This window comes from Odontesthes bonariensis, chromosome 10 (assembly GCF_027942865.1).
Source record: "Odontesthes bonariensis isolate fOdoBon6 chromosome 10, fOdoBon6.hap1, whole genome shotgun sequence".
Lineage (NCBI taxonomy): Eukaryota > Metazoa > Chordata > Actinopteri > Atheriniformes > Atherinopsidae > Odontesthes > Odontesthes bonariensis.
The window spans coordinates 38,750,192-38,775,601 of NC_134515.1; the positions used below are offsets into that span (position 1 = coordinate 38,750,192).

The 25,410-nt window shown below is 40.8% G+C and overlaps 1 protein-coding gene across 3 annotated transcripts in view; it reads left to right on the plus strand.

The window, feature by feature from the left end:
• Positions 1 to 202: 202 nt before the first annotated feature.
• The window catches only part of LOC142390069 (forkhead box protein P1-B-like), a 58,426-nt gene continuing 33,218 nt past the window's right edge, over positions 203 to 25,410 (plus strand). The window contains exons 1-5 of one of the 3 annotated variants that reach the window (XM_075475425.1): positions 203 to 230; positions 582 to 647; positions 20,050 to 20,143; positions 20,398 to 20,572; positions 23,998 to 24,087. In XM_075475425.1, coding sequence (XP_075331540.1) covers positions 20,062 to 20,143; positions 20,398 to 20,572; positions 23,998 to 24,087 — 347 coding nt within the window. In that variant the 5' untranslated portion in view covers positions 203 to 230; positions 582 to 647; positions 20,050 to 20,061. Of the gene's footprint in view, positions 231 to 581; positions 648 to 20,049; positions 20,144 to 20,397; positions 20,573 to 21,523; positions 21,566 to 23,997; positions 24,088 to 25,410 lie in introns of those variants that run through there. The other 2 variants (XM_075475427.1, XM_075475428.1) reach the window with 2 other exon arrangements.

A 25,410-nucleotide genomic window follows, 5' to 3' on the forward strand; every position in this document is an offset into this window, starting at 1 on the left:
TCACGATTATTCAGGGAAATCATGTGATTAATTAGATTAAACATTTTAATCGTTGCCCAGCTCTACATTTTACTTTAGTTATCAAAGCGGCATGAGGAAAGTGCAAATGCTTTTGTAAGTGTGTTTTGATTTGATAAAGAGATGAGCTCGAACGTTCCTTCATCTCCGGCTGTTGGTATAAATACTGGTGAATTTTTCACAGCCGCCTCTTCCTCTGAGACTCCTGTCAGGTGTGTACCTTTACTATCTTCATTCTTGTGTCAGTACCAGTACAGCAAAGTACAAGAAATATTTTTTGTATTTGTATATTTTTAAGTTAAGCTGGTAAATTTTGTTGATATTTGGATATGAATATGTTTTTCTTATAAGCAACTGTGATAAGACTATATATGAAAATCAACGAGAAATGAACAAATTATAACTTTGTAAAATACAAGCTGCAACATAAATTATTTTGATATTTTCTTGTTATTTCAACCGAATTTTCAGTCTCGTTCAGAGTTAGATATGTCTGACACACTTGCTAAACTTGCCGAAAACCATATTTCCTGTGGAATAACTCCCCCTCTGAATTATTTTAGAATATCTCTCTCTCGAAGAATCTCAGAAAAGGAAGACTGAGGCAAACAGGAGGTTCTGCTGCTACGGTAAGAAAAAAATCTCGTTTTCTGACTCCAAAACTTCAGATCATCTAACTGAGCTCAATCCAGAGTGATTTGCTTCCAACAGTTGAATGTGTGTAGAATCATGACTGTGTCACTGACAGTCAGTAGATGTGCAAATAGTTCAAATGATCAGCATTTCAACAAAACAGCAAAGTAGTATCACAAACACACGTAAAGAGAAGTAAAATGAGAAAATAATAAATGGAGTAAATAGTTTGGTAAAAGGTTAATCAAGAATAGTCTCAGATATGTGGCTGAAATGTTGTACTTTTACCATTTTGAATAAATTGTAGATACAGAGATTGAAATAATGTTGTACAAATCCTCTCACACATTTCAAAAAGATAAAGCGCTGTTTTTAAATAAACTGACTGAATAATCTGCGATAGAGCAGACCCAAATGCTCAGTACAGTCAAATTAAAGTTCCATGCATTTCTTTTTATGATTGTCTATATATTCATAGGGTCTGCTTTAATACATTTCTTGTGTGTCAGCGTAGAACAGCTGTTGTAATGTTAGGAGAAGAAATCCTGCTTATCTTTCACAATCTCTCCTTTTCTCACTACTTACTTGGTCAGATAAACATCAATTTTAAGATTCCAACAAAGAGCTGATTATTTTGCATCAAAGGTAAAATGTCAGATTATGCAGACTTTCCATACAACCACACACGCACACACACACACACACACACACACACAAAGCTTCCGTTTTTAACGATGACACATATGTCCCCTTCAGCATTTAGAAACATACCTTCTTCAGCCTCAAAAAGATACAAAGATGTGCTGTTGTGCCATGGACTCCAGTCAAATAGATGAGGACACTTTATTTTCTGTGTGTGTGTCAAGTGAACAAACTGATGGAAAGATGGATGGATGGATGGAAGTTCCTTGTGTTTAAATCAACGACAGCGATTCTTTTCTTTTTAAGCTATCACAGAGCTTTTTCTTCTTCTTAGCAGAGATCAGGAAATGCAGCAGAAGTTAGTCCAAACAGAATGCCTCAAGCATTTCCTCAGTTACAACTCAAATAGTGCTTTCTTCTCATACTGTGTAATATTCTTATTTCACCAGTTTTGTGTGATCATGGGCTGCACGGTGGTGTGGTGGTCCTCACTGTCTCCTCAGAGCGAGAAGGTTTCTGCTTTTCTGTGTGGAGTCGGCATGTTCTCCCCATATATGTGTGGGTTTTTTATGAGTCCTCCAACGTCCTCCCACTGTGCTAAAACATTGTTAGGTTTATTGGTGATTCCAAATTGACCCTAGGAGTGTGTGTGCTTTATTATTTGGCCTGTGACGGCCTGGTGTCCCCTAACTCTCACCCGATGACAGCTGAGGCAGGCTCCAGCCCCCCCATGATCCCGAATTAGATAAAGAAAACGGAGTGTCTATTTGCTCCCCTGGTACAAATAGCCTTGGCCACACAGCTGAGCTATTTACACCCCGTGACGTAACACCAAAATAAAAGCTGCTGGCTTGCACAAAACAACATGGCGGACATCCGTTTTTTCGTCATCAGAAAGTGAAGAATACTGCTAGGTTTCGGCACTAATATCTGTTCCAATTAAAAACTAGATGGAAACATTGTGTTTTATTTTCATAATCGATGTTCAGTGAACACATTACAACCGTCAGTTTGTTAGTTTTTAGAAATTGACGTCCAGCCATATTAACTATAAAGTTACCTGCACACCACAGATATGTTATAGGATCAAATAGCGCAGTGGTAAGCGATTTGGGTAAAGATGCAGGAGTCAGGGGTTCGATTCTTGCCCGATGCGTTTTGGAAGTGATAGTGCGCATACCAACGTCTCTGCAGAGAAGGCGCGCAATTTGAAAAACAATTCAGTTCTCAAACGGAAGTTTTGATTGCAACAATTAGCTAGTGTACCAGGGTGTAAATAGCACACTTTGCTATAAATAGCATACATTATTCTGAATATCTATTAGCACCCCTGGTACAATAGCCTTACACTATTCACACCACTGATCTATAAAGAAGGTTCTTTATAGATCTGTGATTCTTCACACCCCGTGAATTACCACCAAAAACACCTTGCTCGTGAGCACAAAGGCCATTGCGGACATTCGTTTTTTCTTCATCAGAAAGCGAAGAATTCTGATGGCACTAATATCTTTTTAAATTGAAATATAGATGTCTTTCTTAACTCTTAGCTGAGGACATCTCTGGCCTAATGGATAGCAACGTAATCCTCCATACGGGAGACAGTGGTTCAACTAGTTATCATTTCATGCTAAATCACCTCTCCCATTTTTCGTTATGATTATTAGCTATATAACCAAAGCAACCATGAAACAAAACTTTAGCTGCCATTTCAGTTTATTTTTTCATAATCATCCTTGGGTTCAATTTGAATGCGAGTAGTAGATCGAGATATCTTATGCCCTGTTGCTTGAAGCATATACCTTTGACCTCCGGCATTGGTATCCCTTTACTGATCACCTCACGTTTGGATAGAAAGTCCATGTTTTGAGAAATTTTTCCATTTTCACGATCAAGATCAAATATGTGTACAGGAAGACAGGCATTTTTTTTTTATTTAGGTGCACGAGTGCTCCTGGAAAAAAAGTTAGCGTAGAGCCCTGGTCAGAGGCATTTTGGCGCCGGTTTTGGAGAGGCTAAACTATTTGAAGTTACCCCGGTGCATACACTTCTAATTGCACCGGGGTACAAATAGCATACACTTCTAATTGCACCAGACGGGGTATCAATAGAACACATTGCTGAGTGCACCGGGGTACGAATAGCATTCACTTCTATTTGCACCAGGGTACAATCAGCATACAGTGCTAATTGTACCAGGGGTGCAAATAGCCTTACCCTAAAGAAAATGATAGTCGGTATATATAGGTATAGAAATAAATGGATGGATGTTTATTTATTTTACTGTATGTAAGCCTATACAAACTTGTAATTATTAAGGCAATACAATGGAAGCAAAGACTGTGTAGTTTTTGATTACTCATGGCACCAAAAGTTTTATGACTAAATAGAGAACTTAATCTGGTAGCTGCAAAAACAAATGTTTCAGAGCCATTTCGAGCCACATAGCATTAAATATGTAAGAAATAATCACAGATATTTTTGATGGTCACACACGTAAAACAAAACTGGAAAAGAAAGAAAAGTAGTCCGTTCACCACACTTGCACAATAACTCTTGGAAGGACAGCCATGAAACATGGCAAAAATAAATCAGTAAATCTGGTAATGATGACGTTTCATCATCAGGTCAAACTTTCAACATGTTCATGATCAGTTGCTTGAAGAACTGACAACTGTTCGTTCTGCTTAGACTCTTATCCCTTTTGACTTGAAAAGGTATCAGTCTATAACTTTATCAATCCCAGGATGGAAAGCAGGTTGTCCTCGCAGCCAGGTACATTAAATACCCTAATAGTACAGTTAAAATATATAGTAACAACAGCAGTCCAAAACTGAATGTGCAATAACTAGTTAAAAGACATAAGGACGAGCTAGATAACTACGATAACGTAAAAAGATGTGAAAGGTATAAAACAAAGGGAAATAAAATTCACTCAGTAGGTGCTCATGGTTGTAATATCTACATTAATTTATGTTCAGCTAGTTTATAGTGGATGTACGTATATTCTGTAGGAAACAGAATGACATATTTTCAGTTCAATTTCAGCAGATCTGATGCAACAATATCGCCCTTTAAAAAAAAAGAATACCCCATGAACAGAAAAAATGAAAGCAAGAGTCTCCTACTCAAAATGTGTCATGATACTTTGGAAGAGGAATCTTAAATATGAAAGTTGTAAACCCACAACTAGTAGTACCAATATGAGGTACTGCAACTTTCCAAGCTGTAATGTGGCTGATTGCAACATCACATCAGGAAATACTTCCCACCTCTTTTAGGAGGTAGAGTTATGACTAAAGCTCTGCTCCCGAAGACAAAAGAGACACAAAGTTGAAAAGGAAAAGCAAAATTAGAAATGACATTGAACAAATTTGGGGTGCTTTCACTTTCTATTGAATCCCTGAGTCTGTGGGTGCTTTTGCATGGGACATGTATCTGCTGTTTGGTTAATTGTATAGATGCATGGGACATGTATCTGCTGCTTGGTTACAGTTCTTTTTCAATCGCTAACAAGCGCTTACCCATACTTCAGATACTTTTTCTAAACTCTTAAGACAGACTCACACCTACAAAACACAGTTGGCCAAATGGATCATTTTCTTCTCAAAAACACATTTTGTTAAATATATAATAACTCTTCACTTCAAAATAGAACACATCTCTCTCTGCACACATTAACTGCACCAAAACACTGGAAATCTGACTCAAAATGAAATTATTCTGTCAAAGAATAACACTTGTTTACACTTCACAAGGTACATGCAGTCAATCAAAGTACACCAGGTTTCAAAATACTGGCTATTGTTGACATTACAAAAACTGCATAGACTTTTATGTTTCAGTTTTACAGGTATTTGCATGCAAAACATGAAATCCACCGTTTTTTCACTAAATTTCTTGGTTGGGAACTGTATGTCCACATGTAATGTTCACATTCAAAGGCATTCCAGTAAAAAGCAAATAAGTTTTTTTTTCCTTTACTGTTTACTACAGGAGGTACAGTAGAAATACTGTTTACTATATGATAGAACAGAAAACAGTTCACTTACAGTGAACAAAATATCCATGAAATCCACAAGAGCATTCTGAACAAAAAAACAACAGCAAAAAGCCCAGATAAAAAGGGGGGGAACTAAAAAAAAGCACAACATTACTGATTACTGATCTCTGCGATCTTCAGGGTTAGGCCACATGTTTTCATCAACATCGCATCTGATATTATCCAAGGCGAGGCACCTGGGATAAAACCGCTTGGTATGTCGGATCCACCCTTGGCAATCATCAACTGTGATGTCCCTGCAGCCAGCATCCATGGCTTCAAGGAGGGACATCTGGTCATGTGGCTGATGGTCATAAACCTTCCACCTCCATGCAGAAATGGGGTTGAGGAAAGGTGAATAGGATGGAAGGAAGAGACGTACCAGTCTTGGGTGGACTTCAAACCATGTAGTTATTGCTTGCGAATGATGGAAAGCCACATTGTCCCAGGTGATTACAAAGGTCCTCATGTTTTCACCCTGCTGATCCTGCTCTGGAACCAGGCGCTGGTGGAGATCATTGAGAAAGGCAAGGAGGCGCTCGGTATTGTAGGGTCCAACCTGGCATCTGTCAAGGAGTAATCCTGCATTTGCAATTGCTGCACACATGGTGATGTTTGCCCCTCTCTGACCTGGCACATCAACTGTGGCCCTTTTTCCACTTACATTTTGTCCATGTCGACGTCTTTTGGCCAGATTGAATCCTGCCTCATCTATGTATATGAATTCATGAGGGGCCTGGTTGGCCTCCAATTCCATAACTCTCTGAAACAAAGTTTATGTAAATCTCATTACTGTATACCATACTGTACTGTAACCTATTACTGTGTAGGTTACCTACTTGCAAAGTGCAAAGCTTATAGAACTGGACATTGAATTGAATATACAGTACTATACCTGGATATATTGTGGTCGTAGCGCCTTGACTCTGTCACTGTTCCTCTCAAAGGGAACAGTGTAGAGCTGCTTCATCCGCACTCTGTGTTTGGACAATGTCCGTGTAATGGTTGTGATGAAGCTGATGCTATTGATATTGTCAAATATCTCATGGTCCTCCACAATTCTAGTTTGAATTTACCCAACATAAATCAGCTGTGTGTCAACTATTCAATTGTTTGTTTATTATCAGCTGAGATATATTGTTTTTGAACTGATATCACTGCAGAAGCAGAGGTTTTTATATTGTATCTAAGGTTTGGAATATTGTTTTTGCTATTGTGGGATGTTGTGTGATAACATTTGTAAATAATACAAAAACAATCCATAATTTTGTTGGGGGGTATAGCTTGTCTGTTAAGGAAATGTGTTTGACTGCATATTGTGTGGAAACGACATGAAATGTGTGAATGGTATGACCACAAAATACCGATGCTGTGCTAATTGTGTTTAGAGTTTTGAAAATGTGACAACTGTTTGGACAGACGTTTGTTAGCGAATGAAAAAAACTGTAATTGTATAGATGCATGGGACATGTATCTGCTGTTTGGTTAATTGTATAGATGCATGGGACATGTATCTGCTGTTTGGTTAATTGTATAGATGCATGGGACATGTATCTGCTGTTTGGTTAATTGTATAGATGCATGGGACATGTATCTGCTGCTTGGTTAATTGTATAGATGCATGGGACATGTATCTGCTGCTTGGTTAATTGTATAGATGCATGGGACATGTATCTGCTGCTTGGTTAATTGTATAGATGCATGGGACATGTATCTGCTGTTTGGTTAATTGTATAGATGCATGGGACATGTATCTGCTGCTTGGTTAATTGTATAGATGCATGGGATATGTATCTGCTGCTTGGTTAATTGTATAGATGCATGGGACATATATCTGCTGCTTGGTTAATTGTATAGATGCATGGGACATGTATCTGCTGTTTGGTTAATTGTATAGATGCATGGGACATGTATCTGCTGTTTGGTTAATTGTATAGATGCATGGGACATGTATCTGCTGTTTGGTTAATTGTATAGATGCATGGGACATGTATCTGCTGCTTGGTTAATTGTATAGATGCATGGGATATGTATCTGCTGTTTGGTTAATTGTATAGATGCATGGGACATGTATCTGCTGCTTGGTTAATTGTATAGATGCATGGGATATGTATCTGCTGTTTGGTTAATTGTATAGATGCATGGGACATGTATCTGCTGCTTGGCTAATTGTATAGATGCATGGGACATGTATCTGCTGTTTGGTTAATTGTATAGATGCATGGGATATGTATCTGCTGTTTGGTTAATTGTATAGATGCATGGGACATGTATCTGCTGTTTGGTTAATTGTATAGATGCATGGGATATGTATCTGCTGTTTGGTTAATTGTATAGATGCATGGGACATGTATCTGCTGTTTGGTTAATTGTATAGATGCATGGGACATGTATCTGCTGTTTGGTTAATTGTATAGATGCATGGGACATGTATCTGCTGCTTGGCTAATTGTATAGATGCATGGGACATGTACCTGCTGTTTGGTTACATGCTATATGTGAAAGTACATATTTTGGTGTTGAGTAAGTTGAGTGGTTAGAGCACATCGCCTGTTTGAATCCCGACCATGTCGATCTTTCCTGCATGTCAGTCCCCAGTCTCTCTCTCTGCTGTCCTCTCTATTAAAGGCAAAAATTTAAAAAAAATATTTAAAAAACCCCCAGAAAGTACATATTTGTTCCAACCATCTATTTAAATGCAAACAAATGCAACAAAAGTTTTTTCAGACAGCCACACAGCCAGGTTACTGTGAAGCTGAGGATCAGGGGTGCAGTTAGGGGGGAAAGCAGGAATTCCTAGTTTTGATTACATTTTGGAAATAGTCAGTGCTTACATGCCTTCTTTCTGAGAGTGAGGTACTGAGATGGATGAGAGATGTGTTGGACACAGAGCAGGAGAATGCATATAGGTTAACTTAGTCCATTCCCAGACTGAAGACAGTGGTACAGCTTATCTGTGTCTTTGCAAGGTTCAATACAACTAGGCTACCTACACCTCTAAAGTTCAGCGATGTCCTATTTGATTTCTTTCATTTGTATACTACAAAATGTAAAAGCAACAATGAAAGTGTTTAATCATTTAATGCCCTCGTAGAGAGAAAAGCTGTGATATGAAGAATCTGTGTTTTTAAAACGAACTGAGAAGATTTCACTTCATGGGAAAATGATCAACACCTGAAAAAGTAATGGCATAACTTATACTATGTGGTAGAAATGTCTCAGGAATTTAAGAAGTAAAATGTGCCATAGAGCAGGTCACTAAAGGGTTACCCTGGTATATTCCACACAATCACCTGCTACATAGAAAAGAAGACGAGCTAACACATCAGCTAATCCAGTTAGCTTCAGCTAGCGACTAACAAAAGCAGTATTCTGTTTAGTATGATGTGAGCCTCACTAGGATGGCTGCCTGCCAAGAGATGCTACTGGCTAGCTCAGGGAGTGAGTGATGTGGTTAGTGACCAGCTTTGAAATTCTAGTTGTTTGCCTCTCAAAGCTAATGCTCGGCCTACACAATAGATGTTCTAACAAATAGCAGCTTCCAATACATGAGTTAGTATCCAGGTTGAGCGTGCAGTCACCATGGGCATCTGGCTATAGTTTGAAATGGAGAAGAAAAGATGGGGAAACACCTAATGGGTGAAGGTTGGGATGCGTCTCTGCTGTGCTGTCCTCTGAATGTAGTCAAAGAAGCTATGCAGAAGAGCACAGAGATACCTTGAATATTCACTATTTTTTGTTTTAGTTTCTGAAACAGTAGAAACAATGTGAATGGGCAGATACAAAGATGTCAGTATTTGAACATCAATTCTGATAACAGATAGTGCCATCAAACTGCTGGCTGTTCACTGTCAGCAGTCTTTTATTATCTGTTTCAAAAAGCATACATGCCTGTGCTGGTTCATTCTATTGTTTTTGTGTCCTAAAGTGAAACACAGAAAACACTGTTCAAAGACAATTGATCATGTAGAAAATAAACCGTATTTTATTCAACTAAAAAGTCCTCTTCAAAACAAACTATGCAGAATTATTTTTTGGATTCTAATTAGATTTTGAGAAGGAACTGTCTTTGAGCCTTGCTAATATTTAAGATTTGAAAGATTGATTGGTATGTTGGCAGCCCTGCCTTCACCAAAAACTTGCTTCATTTGCTCATCCTTGATATGGCTGGAGAGCTGGCATGCTGCACAGCTTTTTGGCATAACGGGACTAAAGTCCCCGCTATAAGCAAAACAGGGACACTTTGCATTTATGCGAACAAAAGCTGGTATAGCAATTTAAAAGTGGTGGCCAGCCACAGTTCCTGGAGTCTGACTGTTAAATGCAGGCCCATGTATCATCTGGAGGAGTATACTGTTATACTGCTCACTGCTGTGTACATACAACCTGCTAGCTTCGCTCTTAGACACTTGCATTTTACTATAAAAAAAATCAACAAAATATGTATCCTGAGGCCATCAACGTCCATAAAAAAAAAGTGCAACCAGGTGAGCAAATACACAAAGTCTACACTAATGTCAAGCCTGGCTACAGGGCTAACACTTGTTGCTCTAAAATGCGCCGGACCAAAGTTGGCAGCAAATTGTAGTAGCTCTGATCATATTATATATATTTAGCATTTTTGTGAGTGATACTTTTTAGTAAAACTTTTTGAGCGATTTTTCTCTGAGCTAGTTTGAAGCTGTGCTGATTGAGAGAATTCTCTTTGCGTTTTGAACACTTTTCAACATCTGTCATGATGGGTTACTATGCCATCCGAAGACTCATTCTCAAACAGAAGCAGTTAGCTGTCAACTAAAGCCTGAGAAAAGACTCGAAATCCCCCATGATTTAAGGAGAAAAAGCTTTGTTCGTCGGGCATGAGCAACATCTGGAGTGTTTACAAGGACACAGAAATAATATGGAGAATGCACTATTATGTCTTTTGCTGAGACATGGCTTTAGGAGAATATATTTTGGACTCCAAAGCCCTCTACCTTTTTTTCAAGGCAATATGAGTTGACAAAGACAAAAGGAGCAGAAGCAAAAGCAAAGCTGGAAGTGTTGAAGGAGAGAATCTGTAACCGGGACATTGAACTGCTAGCTGTGAGTTTACATCCACATTTTCTACCGAAAGCATGGACTTGTGTTAAGGTAGCTTTGTATCTATTGAGGAAGCTATGGTCATTTAATGTCTGCACCAAATGTTGCACATTTTGTACAAGTCTGTGGTGAAGACTTAGCAGCTTAGCAGCATCTGTTAGGGCCATCTGTGACTTTGTTGTAAAAGTCCTCCTCATTGTTACCATGGAATGCTAATTCCTGCCTGGCAAGGAAGCAAGTTGCATAAATGAGTCTCTGCTGTTTGTTCAAAGCCAAATCTATTCTTAAGGTTCCAAAGGTCTTGAAAGCAATTTGGCCTTGAGCTTGAGTAGTTGATCTTTAGTGTTTGCAAAGGTTTCTTAGTAGTTTTTTCAAGTCACAAAGTCCTGTTTAGTCCAGATAGGGTTAGGTTTAGGAGCTTTAGAAAAAAAAACTCTCTTAAACCAAGTAATTGATGCATGAAATTGAATAGTTTGCATAAAGTGACAAAAAAAGAGAAAAGAGAAGAACAGAAGACACTCACATTTTCTAAAACAATGAAGCCACTTAAAAACAGAAACATGAACATATATGTCCATAGGTTCAGCTCAGATCAGCACTCAGCATGCTCCATCCCTGCCTCCAGCAGCACAGACTTCACACCCTACCTGTACCCATATCCTCCCTGTTACACCTCTGTGAAATGGCTCCGTGGGATTCTCTATCACCTCTTCAACCTTAGCCTGAGTCAAAAAAATGTGCCAGTGCTGTGCAAGACATCCTGTCTTTTTCTAATACCTAGAAAAACTCATGCATCTGCCCTAGGTGACGACAACAATCATTATAAAACTGTCGTGTATAGTTCTTGCCGCTTGCAGGAATGACCTGTATCACTCTGTGTTGCAGCTGAGCTGAAGAAACCTCTTCCTAAAAACACTTTCATCACTATGTTATGTAGAGGATGACCAGTGACGTTCTTTATGTTCATTCATTTGTGCAGCACAGAGCCAGCTTTCTTTATCAGCTTGTTCAGTTTCTTTGAGTCTATGCCTCTGATGCTGCTGCTTCCAACAACAGCGACAGGCCTCAAGTTCATTTTTTATTCAATTGCTAATCCATGTGACACTGGTTATGTGGTGGCCTCTCCTGCACTATGTGAAACCTTTTATTTTCTGCTCTGAGGCCTTCTTTTATGCAGGCAGGTGCAGATCCTTCTTCTCCTTCTCCATGTTAAGCTGTTTTTGAACACTTTGAGCCTGTGATGCTTTCCTTGTTACAGAGGGCACTTCATTAGATCAGACCTGCAAATTCCCCTCAAGACAGTGTTCCTTCTCACATCTTTAAGGAAGTTTGTCACAGGATATTCTTTTTTGATTGGTGAGTCTTATCATCAGATTGTGTCCCAGCTGCTTTTAAACATGCTGTAGTGTAGCCTCTCATTAAATAGAAAAATCTCAATCCAACTGTTCAATTGGCCAATTTCAAAATGACCATTTGTCCAAAATATTTTCAGAAAGTTTAACCAACTGCAGATGTTCTTGGACACTCGTGTTTTTAAATCTGGTCACAGTACTGAAACAGCTGTTCTTAGAGTTTTTCATGATCTCCTTTTAACTGGTGATTCAGTGTTGTTCTAGTATTTTAGACCTTTCTGCAGCCTTTGATACAGTGGATTGGGATAATCTGCTTTCAAAAGCAGTGGGTCATTAGCAAAGATTCAGTTCTGTTGTGGTTCAAATGATACCAGACTGAGAAGTTTCTCTGCTCATTTTACAAGGTTGTTCTTCTTCTACTGCCCCTCTCAACTGTTGAGTACCCCAAGGGTTAATTTATGTCTAGTCCTTTTCAGTCTGTATATGTTGCCTATGGGAGTTATCTTCAGGAAAACACAATTTTCCTTTCCACTGCTTTGCTGATGATATCCAGGTGTATCTGCCGACCAGGTTAGACAGCAGTAATCTTCTACAAGTGTTGCTAAACTGTCTGAGTGAATTAAAACCTGGATAAGGTACATTTGGTCAATCTTAATGAAAATAAAACTGAAGTCATTTGGTTTGGAAAATCGAATCCCCTCTGCAATGCACTGTACATCGGTCTAAATCAGTCTTCAACAAAGCTTGAACACAGGACGCAGGTCTTGGCATCTCTCCACTGTCTCCCTGCCCGTTTTCTGGATTGATTTTAACATTTTATTGCCTACTCTTTGGTTTGAATGGATTGGCACCATCTTATTTGTCTGATCTTCTCAATGTCCACACCCCTGTAAGAGCACTGTGGTCATCCAGTTCCTCTAAGATCATGTGCATTTGTATCTTCCTGTGCTTGTATCTACTTTTCTATTTCTCTTTTGTTTCTGTTTATTTTACTGATATTATCTTAATATTTTATTAAGTCTCAATACATTGTTATTGGCTGACTTTCACTGTTATGAATTTGCTAAATGAATAGATTTGACTTTTTTTAGATGAATTTTTTTGTTAAAAAAATGACAAAGTAAGAATAGTTTAGGACACGTTAAGGTTTGTGTTTCACTCTATATGTGGATATGTGGACTGGGAGGGGGACAGAATAGTTGCGCTTGTTTTTAATCCTAACTGAAGGTTGGTGTTTGAGTGTAGATACTAGTTGAATCTGTTGACAGTAGAAAACAGATGGTGATGCACAGAGAGCAGAGCTCCTTTGTTTTTTGTACTTGGCTGAGCAACATGTACACCGTCTGCCAGGGAAGTGGTGTCACCACACGCCTCAGGAAGTCAGGTGCACAATATGTAACATCACACAATGCAGGAACAAACTTTACCACTTCCTAAATGCAAATATGAAATATTATACTGGTTTGGAGTAGTGGAAGAAGTTTGTTGCAAAGTCTCTTTAAAAGTGTAATTCTATTGAATTATATGTATATTAACATTTATTAAATTGATCATGAAACAGATGCCACAAAACAAAAGAAAATCCCAGACACATTTAGTTTCTCTTTTGCTTTTTGCAGGAAGTCACACACATATATGAACTGTGTTCACATATACAGTTAGGTCCATAAATATTTGGACAAAAAATACTTTTTTATCATTTTGGTTCTATACATTACCGCAATGATTTTAAACTAAACAACTCAGATGCAGTTGAAGTACAGACTTTCAGCTTTAATTCAGTGGGTTGAACAAAAAGCTGCATAAAAATGTGAGGAACTAAAACATTTTTTTTAACACAATCCCTTCATTTCAGGGGCTCAAAAGTAATTGGACAAATTAAATGACTGAAAATGAAATGTTCATTACTGATGCTTGGTTGAAAACCCTTTGCTGGTAATGACAGCCTGAAGTCTTGAACTCATGGACATCACCAGATGCTGGGTTTCCTCCTTTTTAATGCTCTGCCAGGCCTTTACTGCAGCGGCTTTCAGTTGCTGTTTGTTGGTGGGACTTTCTATCCAAAGTTTAGTCTTCAACAAGTGAAATGCTGATCAGGTGACTGATTTGGCCATTCAAGAATATTCCACTCCTTTGCTTTAATAAAGACCTGGGTTGCTTTGGCTGTATGTTTTGGGTCATTGTCCATCTGTAATTATGAAACACCGCCCAATCAATCTGACTGCACTTAGCTGGATTTGAGCAGACAGTATGTCTGTGAACACCTCAGAATTCATTCACCTGCTCTGTCCTGTGTCACATCATCAATAGACACTAGTGTCCCAGTGCCACTGGCAGCCATCACACCGCCTCCGCTGTGTTTTACAGATGATTTGGATCATGAGCTGAGCACACCTTCTCCATACTCTTTTTTTTTTTTTTTTTCCCTTGTCCTGTCCAGCATTATGGCAGCAGAATTGTAATCTGAATACCGTTTATGTCAAACACATTTGCTTTGCTAAGGGAAGCTTTATGAATGTAAGCAGTTGATGGCCATGGTGACTTAATGGCCATCAACTGCTTATTTATTTATTTATTTTTGTTACAATACTTAACATGTGATAGTGCCGAACCGGACTGGGGGGACTGGGAAAGAGGGGGAGCAAAGAAAAAGAAAAAGAAAGGAACAGAAATAGGAAGAAACAATCATAGAAAACAATGAAAAACCAGACAACTAGCTGCTACAACTGTAAAACAAAACTGAAGACAATCCAAAACTGTCCCCCCCAATCAGGAACAGCACAAGCAGGCGAGAGGACAGCAAGACCCAGACCCAGTCACCCCATAAATCAGATAAGACAAATAAATAAATAAACAAACAAACAAATAAATAAATAGATAAATAATAATAGCAATAAATAGATAAACACACATCCACACACACTGACACAGCACACGCATCCCTCCCCCAACTCTGCTGGGGTGTGGTGCAGTCGGCACATACGGGGTCCAGCAGCCCCCCAGCCACCACAGACCCCGAACCAGCAGGACAACTCCTCCTCCTGGCCCCTCCCACCATCACCCAGGCCCACCCAAGCTGCCCCCAACAGGGGAAAAGCACCGCCACACCCCTCCGCACGCCACCCCACCCTAACAAAGAAAAACCTGCAGACACATCAGAGATCCCAGAGCAACCATTCCGACACCAGGACCCGCACTAGGACCCGCACTAGGACCCGCACCAACCCACCTTCAACCCAGAGCCCCCAGGCACAGGCAGGGCACCCGGGGCGCAAGGCAGCGCCCAGACACCAGGGCCCAGGCCCAGCACTACAACCCATGCCAGATCGGCGTGGGTCTTTGGGGCCGGGTTGATTATTGCTGTCTGGCCTGGTTGGCAGTTTGGGGGGCGGGTGGAGCTGTCTTGTGGCGTGGGGCGGGGTCACTTGGGGGCCATGGGGTGGTGGCCATTGGCTCTAGGTCGGGTGGCCGCCCGCGCCGATCTGCCATACTTTTTTCTTGCCATCATTCTGGTAGTAGTTGATTTTGGTGTCATCTGTCCAAAGAATGTTTTTCCAGAATTGTGCTGGCTTTTTAGATGTTTTTTAGCTGATCCACCGCCGATATGCCTCTGAGTCAGCAAGGGAGGTAGTAACAGGGGCAAAATGATTCCTCCTCCACATCGAGTTGGCATCACACTAAGTCGAGTCAAGTTAAGTCAAGTTTATTTGTATAGCATATTTCATGTACAAAACAATTCAAAGTGCTTTACATAAAATAAAAGAATTGCAGCAGGGAGTGGAAGAAGCATTGAAAATACATAAAAGAACATAAAGAGAAACAAATAAAATAATTAAGATGACATTTAAATGATTAAAAACAAGCAACAGTGTAGATAAATTAAAAGATACCTAACACCAATAGTGAGCTGTCACTCAACTGATTCCACTATGCTGGCTTGGTGTTTGTAAGAGTTCATTAATGCAGGGCTGAATCTCTTCTGTTTGGTATGTCTGAATTATGAGCAGGGACAGCGACAGGCTAACGAGGACATCCTTTTTCACCTACAAGGCACAACCAATATCTAAATAAGGCTAATGACCTCCATGAAAAAACAATTGTAAAATTGTAAAAAAGATTCTGATTGGTTTCATAACATTCTGGACATTTAAACTCTGATCAAAAAACCCTGAGATCTGTTGTATCAGCAAGATTAAGCCTGAGTTCAGAAATACTGCTTCTCCTGTCTCTGTACATAATGTCTATTTGTCTGGCAGCTCGGTCAGGTGACATAGCAGGGAGAAGAAAATAGGTAGTGAAGGCAAAGGCAAGGCAAGGCCAGTTTATTTGTAGAGCATAATTTGTACAAAAGGCAATTCAAAGTGCTTTAGAGCTACATAAAATCACAAGAAGGCAAATAAAATAATTCCAAAAATCATAAAAAATAATCGTTAATTAATTAAATTAAAAGTGAAGAGTGCAGATAAAACACTTTCAGGTGTCATATGCACAGCTAAACCGAACTGTTTTCAGCCTGGATTTAAACATTGTCAGAGCTGAGGCCTGTCTCACATCTTCTGGAAGGCTGTTCCAGATGTTAGGAGCATCAAACTGAAACGCAGCCTCACCTTGTTTAGTCCTGACTCTGGGCCCCAGCAGCAGACCCCTCCCTGAGGCAGGAGACCCCTCCCTGAGGTTCTCAGAGTCCCTGTTGGTTCATATGGCTCTAACATGTCAGAGATGTACTTTGGCGCTTGACCATGAAGAGACTTGTACACAAGCAGAGCTGTTTTAAAGTCTAATCTCTGAGCGACAGGAAGCCAGTGCAGAGACCTGAGCACTGGACTAATATGGTCGTATTTCCTGGTTCTAGTCAGGACTCGAGCAGCAGCGTTCTGGATGTACTGCAGCTGTCTTACAGCCCGTTTAGAGCCCAGTGAGCAGGCCGTTACAGCAGTCTAACCTGCTGGAGACAAACGCATGGATCAGTCTCTCTAAGTCTGGTTTAGACACTATTCCTTTGATTCTGCCAATGTTTTTTAGATGGTAAAAAGCTGCTGATGTTACAGATTTAATGTGGCTGTTAAAGTTCAGGTCTGTCCAATATTACCCCGAGATTTCTAACTTGATAGTTAGGTTTTAGAGAGAGAGTCTCAAGGTGACTGATAACACTTTCTCTTTGTTTCTGTGGGCCACAGACAATGATTTCAGTTTTGTCTGAGTTTAGCTGGAGGAAATAGTTTTGCATCCACACACTGATCTGTTCGATGCAGCGACACAGTGTATCTACAGGCCCGTGTTCTCCTGCCGTCAGTGACACGTAGATCTGAGTGTCATCTGCATAGTTGTGGTGGGACACCTTATAGCTGCGTATTAGCTGGCCTAGTGGAAGCATGTACAGATTCAACAATACGGGTCCCAGGATTGACCCCTGGGGAACCCCACAGGTTAGTAAGCTGGTCTAAAACTTTTTTTCTAGGACTTTGCCTCAGAATGGCAGGTTTGATATGGGCCGGTAGTTGTTCAGTACTGTGGCATCAAGATTGCTCTTCTTTAGAAGAGGCTTAATGACAGCGGTTTTTGAGGCCTTTGGAAATGTTCCAGTCTGGAGTGAGATGTTGACTAGATGAGCAAGTTGTGGTAACAAACTGCTCAGCACAGACTTTAGGAATCTAGTGGGCAACTCATCAAGGCAGCACGTTGATGAACTCAGACTGCAGATGGTCTCTTCGATTGTTTTGTCAGTAACAGGTGTGAAATGTGTCAGCTCTAGGTGTCTAGCTGGCTGCAGAGTAGTTATTTGTGTTGTGGAAATTATTGCATTTTTAATGCCTTGAACTTTGCCATTGAAGAATATTGCAAACTCATTACACTTAGATGTAGAAATGAGTTCTAAAGGCAGAGAAACTGGAGGGTTTGTTAATCTGTTTACTGTAGCAAACAGGAGACGAGAGTTGTTACTGCAGTTTTTGATTAAATAAGTAAACTGTCTCAAGTGATATCAAGGGCAGTGTGAGTAATTTTAACAAAGATGTTTCATAATGGTTTGATCAAGAGAGACAACAGAGAAAACAGTGCTGGACTCACAGGCGCCGATGCTGTCGGTGCTTCGGGGCCGGAACACCCACGGAGATTCACGAGTACCCACGTGTGCTAAGCAGCCTACACTTGTCATTGATTTGCTAGTGACCACTCCGCTAACGTTAAAGGCCTTGGTATGCTTCTCCGTCGCTATCCGTCAATCCGACTCCGTGGTCACGAAACCTTTCGAAGTTCTCCGTCGGGATGTCGGATACCCAAGGCAGTTCACCTCCCGATCAGTAGGCGGCGCTACGTTAGACGACCTAATCTCACGACGTCTATCGTGAAAGTGGTTGATTGATTGTTCCCCTTCCGGCTCCGTTCCACTACTCACAGTGAACGATGGCGACCGAGAGAGAAAGACTGTTGTTGGAGTTGGAGCTTGTTGATATTGAAATATTATTAATTAATTGAATTCCAATTGGCTTGAATTGGACTTACTATCTAAGTGCCTTGAGATGACCTTTGTTGTATTTGGCGCTATATAAATAAAAATGAATTGAATTGAATTGAAATGCAAATAATTTTGACCAAATGTTGACCAGCACACAGTAAACTCTTTCAAAGATGGCAGTGTTGTTGTTCTGAGAGGAAGGTGGCTAAACCGGAAAAGTGATTCCGGAAATGATGTTGTTAGCCGTCCAATCACAACCCTTGCAGTCTCCGCGAGTCTTCGTTGCCTCAATGGATAGATAGGATTTTGGCCGACGCACGCAAGCGACGGAGAGCATCTCTGGGAGGGTCTCCATCGACGGAGAGGGGTCTTGCTCTCCGTAGACGACCATAAATCAGGCTTAACCCTAACGCATTGCATTGTGATGTCAGATAAACCACCAAAAAGGCTGGATGCCAACTTGTTGTTAAACTAGCATAGTGGTTGATTTGGCTAACAAAATGGAAAAATTTGTCACAAAAATATCCACCGACCCGTCACCCGACACGTCCTCCAGTGAGAACTCTACCGTGTCAACGACTGAGGACAGTAGCTGTGCAGATATTAGGCTGAAAAAAGGTCTTTTCAAGCTGGCTGGAAAGGTACATACCCATGGATAGACCACTCAGTATTTTGTGAGGTTTGCACCGTTGGATTGTGGATTTTGTTTTTCCTTTATCTTCATCGGAGCCTTTTGCGTTAGGTTACATGGACATTAACTTCTCGTATGCATCACCAGTGTGTAGACTGTGGGTGTTTGTGAAAGAGAGCGTGTGCGGGTGCGCGCGCATCAAAATAGCAACGAGTCATGCAAGTGAGCACTTAACGAGCACCCACCAGCAGAAACATAAATCGGCGCCCCTGGCTGGACTCATAAAGATGTTAGCAAATATGGACAACTTTTAAAGTTAAAAAGAAGACAGCAGAGTTAGAGTTTCTCTGAATAATGTGTTGGTAGTGCTGGGTCTGAAGGCAAACTTTTGTCTCTTCGAAGAAAAACACTGCTCAGATTCTGTGAGAGTTGGAAGAGACTTCAGCGGACAGCACTGAGGACAGTAACTCTCTGAATGATGGTAAAACGACTGAAGCAACAGTGTCCCCCTCAACATCTGCTTTTTTTTCTTTTTTTTTCTGTTTATTGTTCCCACAGTGCTGAAATTAAATATCTGGCCTAGGGCTCTTGCAGGTAATGTGGTGGAGGATATACTAGTAAAATAAACTCTAGAGAAGTCATATTTCTATAAGATCATCAATAAAGTCTACAATTTGTTTGACTGCATGGGTTTTAATGTTCATTTGTAACCATAATAATCAGTAGAGTACTGTAGATGACATGTTGTTTCTGTTATCAGCTTGCAGAGTTTCGATATTAAACCATTTGACAGACTATGTAAAGATGTAGAGCCTATACAATCAATGCTAGATGGGTTCTGACACCATAAGTGCACAAGGAATTGGAAAGGGTGTTCATATTTGGTGGAAAGTTTTTAGAATGGTTTGAAATTACACACAATAAGATATTCATAACAATGTTTGGATTGGTGTTGAATCATGTGAAAATGAGAATTCTCATATTTTTGTGACCTGAATATGAGACTCATAAGAGCTTGAATAAGAGCAACTGGACTTCTTCTTGGATCTTCAAGACATTTCACCTCTCATGAAAGTCCACATTCTGCCAACAATCTGTGTGAATGTGCATGTGTGTTGCTTCGTATAGATTGAAGTTTTCCACTCAGTATACAGTAAATGTAGTATCAGCTGACATCAGTGTATTTCTCTTCCAGTGTTGAAGCAGTATGGAAGACACAATAAGGCAAAAGCAGAAGAGACCCTCTGTGCTGCGTCAAGTTTTCCAAACTGCTTCCAGACAACATCACAGTATGCAGATATTTCACTCTTTTCAGCTCTACATCAACAATATTAATACTTTTTCTCTCTGCTGATAAGTTTAGATAAGCTAAAATTCTGTATTTTGACAAGGTTGCTTATCTGAATATAAAGGTTTCTTGATATAATTTCAGTTCTAAGGATTTTAAGACTATTCTTGTTGTAGAGCAACAGCAGTATGCAGTCTTTTCTTTCACAATGTTACCTCAGATCATAAACCTACATCAACCCTCTTCTTCCCCCAGTGCATCCAGAAGGAAGCGGAGCAATGCCTGTTTGCAAGGAAGAAGTGGATACAGGCCATCATTCCCAGTCAACGTCACCCCACATCGCTTCGCCCCCAAGACCAGATCTGCACCTCCTTCCGCTGAAAGGAGTTGATTCAAAGCACACTTCATTTGAGACCAGCCTTCATGAAGGGTAACTGTGTCACATTAACACTGAATGACAAATACATTAAATTACTAATAGATCATGAAATAGCTAAATCATTTGCTGTCTAATTAATGGATTGGCTAAAAATATGCTGCAACCAAGACCTGAAATTTTTCCACTTAATGGGATTAAAGGTATATTTATGACTGGGTTAAAATAATGCAGATTCTGTAGTGGAACATTAGACATGTAGGATTGACTTTTCCATCTTGTCAGCTCCCCTTGGATGGGTTTTTGTCACTAATTTAATCATTTCTATGGGTAGACTAAAGATGGAGCACATATGCCTGTGGAAAGCACAGGATCATGGTGTCACCACATTTCCTTAGCAGCAGAGGTAACAGACAGCAGGTGTGCTGTACAGGACGATGGTTTCACCTTTTTTATTTGGTGAAGAAGATCAGTGTCATAAGGTCACAATCAAAACTGGTTTACCCTGGAACTTGCAATTTAATCAAGTTGCTATTGTATCATACATCAGATCGTAGATATTGGTTAGAATGTTTGCTCCAACAATCTGGTGTCATGTCTTCTGATTGATGAGCATTAACCTGTTTACCTGTTCAAGTTCAAAATTTAAGATGCTCACGCTGGTTCACATAAAAAACAACTAGACAAATAAACTACTCCATGAGTGTCATCAGACTTCATATCAATACCAATGGAACATTGTTTCCTTGCAATTTTTCCGATAACAACATCGTTTTAATTGTTTAGATGTCACTTTTTTTTTTTCAAGTGTCAAAATGTGACAATAGTAACTATAAGGAAACCTTTCGGACTTACTTGACAGCAGCTATCACCACCTCAAATATCCGTCCACAGCTCTTATTCCAGAAAATATAGGCATGTGAATGTTAACCTGCTAGTTCTTCACTGCACCCTCAACATTTGGTAACGTTACCTTCCTGTGCACTCAGGGATATTGCTGGTGAAAAATTTGTAATCTATGATGACATCCCAGCTGCACAAGTTATGGTGAGCCCATTAAAACAAAACATCAATCCATCCATCCTTTTTTTTATACCAACTTAATCTAATTCAGGTTCGTGGGGGGGCCGGAGGGTATCGTAGCTACCACGGGGCAAAAGACAGGGTACACCTGTGTAAACTGCCAGACCATCACAGGACCAGAGAGAGAAAAATTCTGCAAACATCCATGCACACTCACATTCACTCTTATGGTCACTTTAGAATCACAAATTAACCCAACATGCATGTTTTTGGATGGTGGGAGGAAGCCGTATTACTCATATGGCGTGTTCCCACTATGCAGTCCGGTACGGGTCGGGTCGGAACGGTTCGCTTATTTCAGTGTTTCCACTACCACGGAAGCGTACCGGTCCCATGGAACCCGTTACCATGGAACCCGTTCCCATGTCTGTAACCCTACAGCTTGGGGTACCCAGCACACAGGACCGGTTCCAGGCTCTGCTCTCCGTTGTTGGTGAGGAGGCTGTGCAGCGGGAGCTCGATGGCGCTGTGCCAAACCAAAAAGTTTTCCAGCTGATTGCCGCAATAATGTCAGAGAGTGGTGTCACCTGGACCGCGTGTGGGATTAAGCTGAAGAAGCTTGGAGGTGGTTCCAAATTATGGATGTTATTTGTTATTTGCTGTTATTTGCTATTTACGCCCTCCGCCCACCCCTGAGGGTCCCCTTTGTACAGTGGGAACGCAAGCTGACCCCAAAGAGACCCGACCCGTACCATTCCGAACCAACCCGTACCGGACTGTATAGTGGAAACGAGGCTATAGAGAACCCACACATGCTCAGGTTGAACATGCAAACTTCACAGAGACAAAGAACCAAGTTGGGATTAGAACCAGGAACCTCCTGCTGTGAGGCAACAGTGCCAACCCCCACACCACCATGCAGCCAAACAAATTAACATCATTAAAAATTCTTTTTCTTTAAACCTGATCACAAAGCTGAGCTGCAACTATTTTTTTCAAGAACTTTAGACATAAAAGGGAGATTGGATATAGGTTGATAATTAGCTAACACTTCTGAATCAAGAGTAGGTTTTTTAAGTAAAGGTTTAATTACAGCAACCTTAAAAGGCTGAGGTACATATCCTGTCAACAAAGACAGATTGATCAAATCCAATATGGAAGTATTGATTAAGGGGAAAACCTCCTTGAACAGTCTGGTTGGGATTGGGTCTAAAATACAAGTTGGTGGTTTAGAAGAGACTACTGTATGGTTGTTATTAGCTCAGAGAGCTTGATTGGACAGAAACAGTCTACAGATACTTTCTAAAGATACTTCTAGAAGCAGCTGTGCCAGGAAAATGTCAGGAGCTCACAATGGCATGTCCTCCGACACAAACACAGAGACTGGGGGAAACCAGTCAGGTACACCGAAAGGAAGCCCCTAGGCGTCCCACTAACTGACCTCCTGTGCACCAGTTAGTGGCAGCCACGACCCCAGCAGCTGCCTATGCCCCTACTGCCCAATTCCCTGACATCCAATCAGATTTTCCCTGTTTGTCACCCACATGTTGCGGTTTGTGAAAGTGTAGCATTGATTTCTGAGGTAAAAACAACACTCGAAACATACACAGGATATGTAAAACTGCAACACAAGTATAAACACAAGTATCTATCAAAGAAAGCAGATGTATACTTGGTGTTCATTTTGGCAGCTGTTGGTTACTGCTCTCAAGTTACAGCTCGGCAGTTTTCATTTATTCCCTTTTCGAGTCATCAAAGCCATTGAATACAAAACTCTGTGAATTTCAGGGTGTTGTTTTAAGGCAGTTACCGTGCCACAACAAAGATGCTGCTGGTGTGGATACCCTACACACATGCAGCAGTTCAGCAAAGCACACACGGCTTGTTTCCGGTGTAAAGCTGGTGCTAATCCAATTGAAATCATGCAAAACTGAGCTGCTCAAACCCAGACTAAAACACCCAGATGATTTATTAGGGGTTTAAATCACTCCTAAATGTATGAGTTCAACTGGACTCAGGTGGGTCTATGTGCTCTGCCCATGCTCCAAACGTCCATCTCTCTGCATATTTCAGTAAAAACAGTAAAGTGTTGATTAATCCAGCTGAATTCCCCATAAAGCTGCTCTCATTCACACATTTTTCTGTCTGTCTGTGCAGTGAATTCAGCTGGACTTCCAGGTACCATGATCTCCCACAGAGGAACATTTTGAATCTGTTCTCACAGTCCACAGTGTCAGACATATTTCAGTCAAGAACTCAATTCTGCTTCTATTCATGTATACTAGAACAGGATGGTGGTCCAATTAAATTGAGCAGTCAAGCTATGGCTGTAGTCTGACTGATTGATGTCTCCATGTAGCCATGCAGAAAATCAGTGTGACCGACAGTATGTCCTGATGAAAACTTGAACTGACTGATGACGTTAATGCTGAAGACATTTCTGTCTCCTGCACCAGCTCTGAAGGGACCAGTGCTCTGTTTGGAGGTGGACTCTGCCGCTGGCCTGGCTGTGGCGCTGTATCTGAAGATTTCCCCAGTTTCCTAAAGTAAGCAGACTGATGAATATACACATTCATTGAATTAGTTTTAGTTTTTTTTCATTTTAATTTGAAAATGGATATATATATTTTTTTCAGTTAGATAGTAATTAACTATTCTTAAGGACAATTATTAGTTTTTGCTGCAAAAAAGTTTGTAGAAAGAAACGCAGACAGCAGGCAGACATGATATGGCATTCACATTGCTTAGGGTGTGTGTTGGTCTGTGATATAGTTTCCTGCATGTGTAAAGCCCTATTCGGACGGGACTAGTTCAATGGGGGGACGTATGGTAATGTTGGTTAACCAGACGACGCCAGGGAGAAGAAATGACCAATTCGGACGGGACAAGAAATCCCTGTAATATTCATCTAACATGGGAGGAGTTGTTGGTTACGCACAACCGTCACATCCTGGATGCTATGCACGTCTTCATTTCACTTCCGTAAACCCCATCTGTAAACGGACATGGCGCCGACCATGCGTGCTTGCAAGCACCGCTTCATCCAGAACCTCAATGTTTGCAAACAGACCCACCTAATTGTTTCTCTCTTTAAAAGGATGTGATGACATATTCCGTACTTATTACCGAAGGTCGCATTCGCACGGGATTAGTATTACCTATGGTAGATACTCCGGACCGTTTCACAGGAGGTAGAATTCTCGGCAAAGTTTACCGACATACTCCGCTATCTTTACTGACATGGCACGTTCGGACGGGACTAGATTTCCCGGTTATTATTACTTTACCCCAGGTCCCCCCATTAAACTAGTCCCGTCCGAATAGGGCTTTAGACAGCACATCGGTGAAACGGAGAGGAGTATCAGTGAGAATAAGCTTCATGTTGTGTTGCTGTTCAACTGAGGGTGCTGGCTGTGGTGCAGAAAGTACTGAGTCAATGGGGCGAGCAGGTGGGTAGTGAGCAGGCAGGTGTCTCGAAATCCACAGTGGAGAGCCAAATCCTTTAGCTTGGAAATCAAGAGTGAGGCGAGCAATGGAGGAACAGCCACTGGGAACACAGGAGGACAGGGTAACTGCACACAGGATTTTACCCTGAGAGGAGCACAGAAGTGGGCCAGATTACCCCTGTAGCAGTGAGAACAATCTGCTGAAGACTGCTCGCTCCTGCTGACCCTTAAGAAGGAGTCTCGACGAGCACAGATGAGAAACAGGTGAGAGCAAAGGAGCTGAACCAGACTTTGCCCTGGGCTTCCTGGAAAACCTGCTAAGATCCAGAAACCAAACAAACACCACAGCCAAGCATGATGGTGACAATAACTCCCAGTATATGAATAGCCCTGGCATTCATTAAAACTGCCATATTAAGAAAA